Source organism: Mchenga conophoros, linkage group LG8 (genome assembly GCF_057382185.1).
Source record: "Mchenga conophoros isolate Kocher_MC1m ecotype Shallow Benthic linkage group LG8, M_conophoros_male_GT1.1, whole genome shotgun sequence".
In the NCBI taxonomy this organism is placed as follows: Eukaryota; Metazoa; Chordata; class Actinopteri; order Cichliformes; family Cichlidae; genus Mchenga; species Mchenga conophoros.
Genome location: NC_140533.1, coordinates 14770263 through 14780782, shown reverse-complemented (window position 1 = coordinate 14780782; position 10520 = coordinate 14770263). Strand labels below are relative to the sequence as shown.

At 40.4% G+C, this 10520-nt stretch overlaps 1 protein-coding gene across 2 annotated transcripts in view; it reads left to right on the top strand.

Moving 5' to 3' along the window:
- Nucleotides 1-495: 495 nt before the first annotated feature.
- LOC146568407 (integrin alpha-M-like) overlaps nt 496-10520 on the top strand; it is a 31986-nt gene continuing 21961 nt past the window's right edge. Inside the window, exons 1-12 of one of the 2 annotated variants that reach the window (XM_085284439.1) lie at nt 496-652; nt 2310-2412; nt 2599-2702; nt 3169-3239; nt 6306-6420; nt 7692-7819; nt 7947-8092; nt 8342-8492; nt 9514-9664; nt 9896-9969; nt 10108-10228; nt 10367-10506. In XM_085284439.1, coding sequence (XP_085140565.1) covers nt 616-652; nt 2310-2412; nt 2599-2702; nt 3169-3239; nt 6306-6420; nt 7692-7819; nt 7947-8092; nt 8342-8492; nt 9514-9664; nt 9896-9969; nt 10108-10228; nt 10367-10506 — 1341 coding nt within the window. In that variant the 5' untranslated portion in view covers nt 496-615. Of the gene's footprint in view, nt 653-2309; nt 2413-2598; nt 2703-3168; nt 3240-4176; nt 4542-6305; nt 6421-7691; nt 7820-7946; nt 8093-8341; nt 8493-9513; nt 9665-9895; nt 9970-10107; nt 10229-10366; nt 10507-10520 lie in introns of those variants that run through there. The other variant, XM_085284438.1, reaches the window with a different exon arrangement.

Here is a 10520-nt window from a genome sequence, read left to right as displayed (position 1 = left end):
CATAAACGGTGTTAGTGTAGAGGACGAAAATCAACCAGGACATCTTGTTGAATTCTTGTTGAATTCAGGTCACAGCCTGATCACAGCTGGGACACTGAGAAAATCTACTCACCCTCTCAACTGAAATTATTGTGAAATATAATTACTTTATTAGAATTAAAGTTTAGACTTAAATAAAGTTTATATTCTATCACATACATGCAGTATAAGGTTCGGTTAGCAATATTTCAATAAAAAGAGGTGGTAGAAATGTTCTTCAAGGAGCTACTTTTACTTTTCTACTTTGTGTGCATTTCAGAGCCAGTACTTTTTCACTTTTATTTAAGTCTGGACTATTTTTAACACTAGTATCTGTACTTTTATTTAAGCAAGGAACGTCGGTATTTTGCCACCTTTGTCTACTACTGACAGTGCTGTCATCATTGTGACTCCTCCTGCCAAAGAATTGCTTTAAATGGTTGCCTTACCTTTGTTATCACACCCTATGATTTCTGCATTTTGGTTTCAACAACTGTTGTGATACTTTCAGCAGAACACTCAACTGCTCAGTGTGTTCTCAACAAAAAACACCCCCCCCAAACAAACGCTTGAATTATTTTTCATGGGACTAACACAATGGACTGGATAATTCATGCTACACTGTTCTCATCAGGTAAGACAAGTTTTGTGCCTCCTGATTTTTCATTCTGTAATAATAAATGGGTGAAAATATTGAAAACATTACAGGCCTTTGAACAAACGAAAAGTAAATTAAAGCTATAAGTGTTCCAACTAAATACACACAAGACAGCAACATTTTTAATGAAAAAAACTGTAGTATTAAAAACCAGCAAGGACTATAAACCATGTAGTGAAATAATATCATCCAGAAATACTTTAGTGATGGTCGTTACTGTATTTGCGTTTTAGCCTCTGCTAATACAAATTAAATGTGCGATTAGCTCAGTTAGCTTCTAGCTGTAAATAGCATAATTTTTTTGTTGTTGAAATTCACTGATTGAAAAAGTCTTTCATAAATAGTTTTACTGAAACAAACTAAACGCTTGATTATAAACCATTAGAAAATGGTAAAACTGGATTTAAGATACAGAGATAATAAATTTAATATATCTGCCTTACTACCTTGTGCAGGGCTACAAAAAACAGAACATTTTACACCACTGTGACGTCATACTTCATCCATCCAACGTATTCATGACCCTGCACTCACCTTTGCTACAGGTGGTTATTTTTTAAATTCTTTATTTTTATTTTTTAATGTTTGTTTTATTTTATTTTTTAATTGAACACTAGTATATATTCAGATATAAATACACCTGAAAAATATAAATGCACATATGAAAAAAAGCAAACAAGTGAAGAAGTACATTTTTTCTTTAACTGATGTTAAAAATATCAAAACTTGTGACAATAAGGAAAAGCAGAAATTAAGGGCGTACCACTGTTACGAAATGTATTTCAAAATAGGTTTCGCAAAACTTTGAAATCATGACACTGTCATTGTTGAATACTGTGACATGAAGCAGGAAACAAAAAAGCGTTAGCACTATGTGACGTTTTGACTACTCTTAGCATGTCCATAAAAGGAAGGCTTTATTTGTGTGGCAAAAATAAACAACCGGACAGCTGTAGGATCGCAACAATACACGATTTTTACTGGACAGTAGTCATAGAAGAAATCATTTTAGGTTCTCTGTAGTATTTTTAGTATCCAAAGCAATCACATGCTAATGATTTTAATTTCTTTCTTTGGGCATTTACATTCGCAGTATCAACTTCCACAGAGACTTTTTTTGTTACTTGTGAATGGGTGTGGCACGTATTGATGAATCTGACAAACAGTTCAGGAGGAAAGAGGAATATGCACACCAGTGACATTCTCTACACAGTTCAATTTTTAGTACTGTAAAATAAGCAAATGTATACAGTATATTAATAGTTTTTCATACTATAGTATAGCAACGACATCTTTAACGTCTTTAAGTTAAGTGTCAGTATTTTGCTTTTGACAGATGGAGTAAGATATAAGAATCAAAGACACAAAACTAATTCCATAATAAAATCTTAAGTATGTTTTTCAAGTGAATAATTACCTGCCAGTGTTCAAATCTAGTATCTGACTTTGATGCTCTCTAGTGGTAACTGTGGAAAGCTGTGACTGGATTCAAGAGGTGGAATCAAACTAACACATACACTGTATGGAGTTCCTCATATGTGATTAGAATTAGAGATAATATAACCAGGTTATCATCCTTTACAGTGGCTTTAAATAAAATTACAGATGTTCTTCCTTCTTCTTGAATTCTCAGTGTTAAATGCTGCACTTTGTTTCAATATTGATCCCGTGGCATGGAAGGCCCTGAATAACTCTGCTGCTGGTTTTGGATACCAGGTGGTTCAAAGACAATCAGAGTAAGTCACAACATACATTGTTATGTTGGATGTCGATCTATAACTGCAGGTTTAACAATCATTTCTGTTAAGGCCCACAGTAATAAACAGACAAGGATATAATACTTCTTAACAGGAAACATATGGGGTTTATTTAACCACAGTTTGCACTCTAGACTTCATCATTGTCTGAATTTATTTCCTCAGTTTGCTCGTCAGTGCTCCCCTTGAACAGTATTCACAAAATGGAAGAGGAAAAGTATATAGCTGCACCATGTCCTCCCCAAACTGCCAAAATATCCAAATTGAAGGTAGGTAACCAAATGTGATGAAACTCTGACAGTAACCAGGTTGACATCAAAGAAATTTCCCACAGACGCTAGCACAGAAACTTGTTTAACTCAAATCACAATAAGTAAATATCTTTGTTTATAACATCGAGACTTTAAAACTAATATTATCTTGCCAAATGATGAAGTAAAATAAGCAAAGAAGTCAATGTTATTAATAATGTTATTGTTAAAATGTTTCTTTTGTAATTATTTAAAACTTTAAAATGAAGCAATAGTGAAACTGAATCCTATTTGCATTGATATTAAAGCTGCCTGTTATACATCCTGGTTTACAGTGAAGAGAAGTTTCGATGTCTAACACTTGTCATGTCAAATGGGGAAGTGTTTCAGTCATGGTTCTTTGCAGTCATCGATTTAAGTCTTGTTTTTTTCCTTTCAATTGCCTTTTATTAGTATTTAAATTTTCAATACACTTTCAATACAGCACCCGATTTTGCAGTAAACATGTCTCTTGGTCTGACAATGAAAAGCGATCCTGCGACACAAAACACTGTGGTGAGTTACTGAACTGCAGACACTATGAGAACTTTGTTAAAAACACTGAGGAGCAACATCCTCTATCCTTATATGTCTTGTTATTGTTGCATGAAGGTCATCCCATGAAAAACCAGTGTGGCTCCCACCTGTCCTTCACAGAATCAGGGTTTACAATAACTTCAGCATATTGAATGAAATAGAAGTCAATGCAAAATTTTGTCTCCTTAATTTGAATATGTGTTTCTTTTTAATTCAAGTTTTGCATATTTAAGCTGCATTAAAAACTAAATGTGTTTATAGGCCTGAAAACTTAAAAAGGTTTGAGGAAAAATGTTATTTAAAAACATATATGCACAAAATTTTTTTTTTTACACACCCCAGATACTGTCATGATCCTGGGTCCTTTTGACCCAGCGTTTTGTGTTTTTCTCTTCACGATTTTGGTTCTGCTCTTCCTCTGATTAGTGTTTACCCTGTTCCCCCCGTGTGTTCCTGTATCTAGTCCGCGTTTCTTAGTTTGTGTCCTTTCATGTGTAAGTTCCTGTTTTATTGTGAAGGTCTGCGTCTTATGTGAGTGTTTTCAGTTGCCTCCCTAGTCTCGTCATGTTAATCACTCCCAGCTGTGTTTCCCACCTGTGTGTAATCTCCCTGTGTTCTCTGAGTGAATTTAAGTTGTATTTTCTGTCTTAGTAATTGCTGGTTCGTCTGTGTTGTTTCCCCTCGGTCTCCCTGCGTCTCTCCGTATGTGTTTCCCCGGACCTCCCTGCATCTTCGTTTCTGGTTTGTTTTGTTAGTTTTACCCAGTTTAGGTTTTCCTGTTTCACCTTCACCCACGCCTTTGCTGTTTGTATTTTCTTTTGTTAAATAAATACTCATCTGCACCAGAGCTGCCGCATTTTGGGTCCTTTCTCCAATTCCACACGTCTGCCAGCGCGGTCGTGACAGTACGAACCAGCCAATATGGACCCAGCAGCTTGCAACCCTTCTGAGGAGCTAAAGGACGATATCATTTTCATTGTGGAGAATCTTCTCAGCCTATGGCTGGAACACCCCCCGGAAGAGCTTCGCCGCACAGTGGAAAATCGGCTGCAACGGCTCTTTTTCGGCCTGCCATGGCTATTGGAATCGCTTTCCCCGACCATACAGGCCTTTCTCCACCTCACACCACACCTTCTCTCAGCCACTCCTGCCTCGCTGCCCGACTCACCAGATGTGGTCTTGCCCGGCCCGTCGGAGCCATCTGCGGGGAGGAAAAGCCGATCGCGCCGCCGGCACGCCACCCCACAGCCGGACGTTCGGACTTCTAATTCACCGGCTGTGGTGAGTGAGGACTCTGTGTCTGTTCCAGACTTTGTGACTGTTCATTCAGGGGCTGTGTTTTGTGTGGCGGATGTCAGCGCGAGCTGCTTATCGCCTGTGCAGCCACTCTCCGCTCGGTTAGCTACCCCGCAGCCACTCTCAGCTCGGTTAGCTACCCCGCAGCCACTCTCAGCTCGGTTAGCTACCCCGCAGCCCCTCTCAGCTCAGTCTCCAGTGTCACTTTCTGCTCGGTCTCCAGTGTCACTTTCTGCTCAGTCTCCAGTGTCACTTTCTGCTCAGTCTCCAGTGTCTATTTCAGTTCAGTTTCCAGAGCCTCCAGTGCCGCCTGTAGCGCAGGCCCCAGTAGCTCCAGTGCCGCCTGTAGCGCAGTCCCCAGTAGCTCCAGTGCCGCCTGTAGCGCAGGCCCCAGTAGCTCCAGTGCCGCCTGTAGCGCAGGCCCCAGTAGCTCCAGTGCCGCCTGTAGCGCAGGCCCCCGTAGCTCCAGTGTTGCTGATCATACACACTCACTCCATGCAGGGAGAAAGTTTAATTTCACCTCAAGGGGCTTTTCATGGTTTAGCTGCCGTTGGCACAGCTTGCCACTCCAGGGCTTCCCCAGAGGCTAGGTCTCAGTCCCCAGCTGATTCTGGACCCCTGAAGATTAGGCAGCCCTCAGAGAACAACTCCGTGTCAGTGCTGTCTGAGCAGGGCCAGCGTTCAGCCTCGTGTCTCCGCTGGAGGGTCCGAGGGGCCCGTCCAGCCACCTGTCTCCGCTGGAGGGTCCGAGGGGCCGTGGGGCCCGTTCAGCCTCCTGTCTCCGCTGGAGGGTCCGTGGGGCCCGTTCAGCCTCCTGTCTCCGCTGGAGGGTCCGTGGGGACCGTTCAGCCTCGTGTCTCCGCTGGAGGGTCCGAGGGGCCCGTCCAGCCACCTGTCTCCGCTGGAGGGTCCGAGGGGCCCTTTCAGCCTCCTGTCTCCGCTGGAGGGTCCGTGGGGCCCGTTCAGCCTCCTGTCTCCGCTGGAGGGTCCGAGGGGCCCGTCCAGCCACCTGTCTCCGCTGGAGGGTCCGAGGGGCCCTTTCAGCCTCCTGTCTCCGCTGGAGGGTCCGTGGGGCCCGTTCAGCCTCCTGTCTCCGCTGGAGGGTCCGTGGGGCCCGTTCAGCCTCCTGCTGCAGCTTCATCATCATCCTCGCCTGCTGCAGCTTCATCCGAGTCTTCATCCTCTGGTCCTTCCTCGTCTGGTCTGGCTTCATCCGAGTCTTCATCCTCGTCTGGTCCGGCTTCATCCGAGTCTTCATCCCCGTCTGGTCCGGCTTCATCCGAGTCTTCATCCTCGTCTGGTCTTCTGCCTGTGTTTCGCCTGGTCCGGCCCCACCATCGCCTGGTCCTGCCCCGCCATCGCCTGGTCCGGCCTCGCCATCGCCTGGTCCTGCCTCGTCTGGTCCTGTGCCCACCGGGCCTCAGCCAGTGCGCTTGACACTGGAGCGCCGCCGCTGCCTTCTGCGCGGCCGGCCCCCTGAACTGCTCCGCCGTCTCCTTCGTCGCCGCCGTTGCCTTCCGCACGGCCGGCCCCCTGAACTCTTCTGTTTTGGCCTCCTGTGCTGTCGGCCTCCGGGCCGGCCCCCTGAGGAGTTGCGACCTGTCCCCTGTGCTCCTGTGCTTTTGGTGGACCTTTTGTTTTTGTGGCCTTGTTTCTGGGGAGATTTTTTTTTTCAGCTTTGGTTGATTTTATAAGGATTGAACCGATGTTTATGGGACTTTATGGGAACTTGACTTTGTCTCCTCTCAGGTGTGTGGTCCAACAATTCCAAGGGACTGCAAAAGTATCACCATGTACAACGGTGTGTGTTTTCACATGGACCGATCTAATACATTTGGACCACCTGTACCTTCTACTCCAGACGGTAACAATAAATGGAGTTTGTGAAAATGTGCCCTTAATAATTAGAGTCCCGGTGCCTCCTTAATAAAAATCCCTTGCATTTTTACTTGAACATAGTCTTACAATCATTTATATTTGTCCTTGTATAATCTCAAATCAACTGAAACTGTCTCAAGACTTCTCTTATATATTCCAGCAATTAAGGGTTAATCAGAAACAGTAAATAGAAAATTATGTTTGTGTGAGATGTGATTACTCATAGATGAATATAAGTATAAGTTGTATGATTTGTTGATTATTTTTTTGTTTGTTTACAGTTTTCCCCTCTAAGCCTTACTTCAGATTGTCTGTTTGGATTAATTGTATTGTAGTTTTATCCAAAGAGCTTTTCTAGACTAATTTGTCCTGAATCCATCAACACTGAAACAAATGCTGGTAAAATTTGAGCTAGCCAAGATTAAATCTACAGCATAAAATGTATTTAATTCTAATCTTATATGCTTTTCATACAAGTTTCACACAAGACACATACAAACTTTATAAGGTTTATATATATCTTTTCCATATGGGTTATTCAGAATGAAATAACCATATCTGCATGTAAAATGAAAGTGTTATTTGAAAAACAAATACAAAAACACCCTTTGATTTCAAATTCATTACAAAAATTAAACTAAGCCTGGTTGTTTGGGTTATGCAATGCATGACAAAATGCAAGAAGATTAGTACATATACACAAGATCTTTGGGGGAAAAAATTAAAAGGAGACAGAGAAGTTTACTTCCCTCTAAAGCTACTTACGACTTCTTTAAAGCTCTGTATGCAAATAAGTAATGTATTATGGTTTTCCTGGAGAAAATAATTTGTGTTGCTGTGTGTTACATCACGATGTATTCCTATTACATAAGAACAACGTAAACATGAGGCTACTGTCGCTCACAGTAACACAAATTCCAACCGTAACAAGAACATACAGTACAGAGGGTCTTTCTTTTAGTGTTGTAAGTTTGAACACAATGCTGTTTCTATGACTGTAATACAGGAAGAAAATACAAGTAATTAGAACTGAATGCAAAAATCAACGCTACAAATAACTAAATTAGCTTAATAACAAAAGGCTTCTGTAAGCAGTTTTAAGACTCATTTAAACTAATTTAATATCTTAATCTTAATTTCTTCTTTTCTTTCTTCTTATAAAAGACCAATTGTCTAAATATGTGGGTATTCATAGCCGATTTGCTAAAATGTTAAAATTCACCTAAAATAATCAATTTCAATTCATCTCTTTGATAGTGTGCCCGACACAAGTAGACATTGCTTTTCTGTTGGATGGTTCAGGCAGCGTATCTGTCCCTGATTTTCAAACAATGACGACGTTTGTGGAAGATCTAATCCAGGCATTTCTGTCAGTTGATGCACAGGTAAGACACTGTACTACCTTTCAGTTATATCGTATTACAGACACAAATAGTTTCACCTGCTTTTCATTTATCTCCATAAAAAAAGGCTATTTTATATTTTTTTTATATTGTTTCTCCCTTTCTTCAGTTTTCTGTTTCCCAGTTTTCCTCGTTACCTCGGGTTCATTTTTATTTCAAGAAATTTTCCTCATCTGGATCACTAAAGACTGAAATCGATGGAATCACACAGCTGGGGGGATCTACTTATACAGCTCGAGCCATCAGACATGTTGTGTAAGGGTTGCAATGATATTACTGAAGCACTACAGTTAAATCATCTGGACAGACTTCCTGTGCAGATAATTTCTTTATTGACTGATGCAAGAATTGCGAAAATACTAAAATGTCCATGAGCGATAATACAAAACAGATGGATGCATGCCAAAATAACAATCATTCATGCAATTTACTCTATGATCAAAATGTGCACTGTAAAAACATGTTTTATGTTGAAATTAGATTTGTTTATTTTTAATTTGACAGAAACAATGTTTTCACACCACAAAGAGGTTCCAGACCAGATGTGAAGAAAGTCTTGATAGTAATTACTGATGGACAATCTAATGACCGGTATGACCTGGGAAATGCAGCACAGCAAGCAGGGAATCAAAACATTGTTCGATTTGCTATTGGGGTAAGTACCTCCATTATTTAAACCTGCATAATGTTTAAAATTTATACTAATAATGTGTTTTGGTTATTTATTAGACTACAGTCACATGTTCCTACAGTATATGGAGCAAAGTAATGAGCCACCTACACAGAAACCATGGAAATCTGGGCCGTATCATCACACGGTTTTTACACTATTGTTAATGTTAATTTCTCCTCTATTGGGTTTCTTCACTGGCTTCCTGTTGAATTCCAAATCCTGCTCCTCACAAACAAGGTCTTAAATAATCAGGCTCCATCTTATCTTAATGACCTTATAGTACCATATCACCCCATTGGAGAACTTTGCTCTTGCACTGCAGGCCTACTTGTTGTTCCTATATTATTTAAAAGTAGAATAGGAGGGAGAGCCTTCAGTTTTCAGGCCCCTCTTCTGTGGAACCAGCTTCCAGTTTGGATTCGAGAGACAGACACTATCTCTACTTTCAAGATTAGGCTTAAAACTTTCCTTTTTGCTAAAGCATAAAGTTAGGGCTGGATCAGGTGACCCTGAATCCTCCCTTAGTTATGCTGCAATAGATGTAGGCTGCTGGGGATTCCCATGATGCATTGATTATTTCTTTTTCAGTCACCTTTCTCACTCACTATGTGTTAATAGACCTCTCTGCATCTGCATGGCAGATAGCCATCCCTCTTTGAACCTGGCTCTGCTGGAGGTTTCTTCCTGTTAAAAGGGAGTTTTTCCTTCCCAAAGTGCTTGCTCATCAGGGGTCATATGATTGTTGGTTTTTTCTCTGTATGTATTATTGTAGGGTCTTCCTTACAATATAAAGCGCCTTGAGGCAATGGCTGTTATGAGTTATGAGTGGTATCTAATTTCAATAAATTTCAATTAATAAAAAAGCTAAATTAATAATGGATATTGTATTAATGTCTGTATTAAACAGACTGTATTAATCTTTGTATTAAACTGTATTAAAGTTTTAATAAAATCAGTAAATAATTTTGCATTAAATGTAAACACATGTTTTAAACAACCCTAGGTGGGGAATGCATTTATTCAGCCTGAAGCAAAAAAAGAACTACGCACCATTGCATCGTCTCCCTCAGACAATCACGTGTTTCAAGTGCAGAACTTCAACGCACTTGAAATAATCCGGCAGAGTTTGCAGGACAAAATTTTTTCCATTGAAGGTAAATTATATATTTAACATTTAGCAAGCTTTGATAAAATTTCTGTAAATGTTACATTGCATTATTGTATCATTGCTTGAGGCTAAAGGTTGATTTCACGAAGTATTGGTGAAATGAAAAATAACTACTGAGGCACCTTTATAATAAACAGATATCATTACACTAAATTACTAGTGTAATGTGTTGCGTTGTGTCTATAAATAAACCTTTTTATATTTTATATTATTACAGGATCTCAAACCGGTGGAGTCTCTCTGAAAATGGAAATGTCTCAAGAGGGATTCAGTGCAGTTATTGTGCCCGAGGTAATTAAAACTACCTGAAACTCACCAGACAGTCTAGTCATAGAAAGAGAGATTCAAACACTTTTTATAAAAACTAGAGTCCAGATTTTAAAAGTAAAATAAATTGTATATAAAATGTATTTCCTGTCTGCACTGTAGGGAATTCAGATGTCTATTGTTGGTGCAAACCAGTGGAAGGGAGGCTACGTGCAATACACAACTGGAGGGGAGAAGCTGAAAACATATGAGGATGTGTCTTTGGAGCCTGACAGTTATCTTGGTAAGAATATTACAGCTTTAACAATCTAACTTATACACATGTAATCATGTATATACACAGCTCTGCTGTAATTCTTTCACACAAATACATATATCAGATTTTATATCTATCTTCTCTTTTTGCCTACCTAAATTCTAGGTTACTCCATGGCAACTGCTAAAACCCAAAGTGGTTCCCTGACAATTGTTGGTGCTCCAAGATATAAACACAGAGGAGCTGTGGTCGCTGTTAACAGAGAAAGCTTTAAAAACCAAACAATTGAGCCGTTGGCATCACAGGTATGTATTTACAG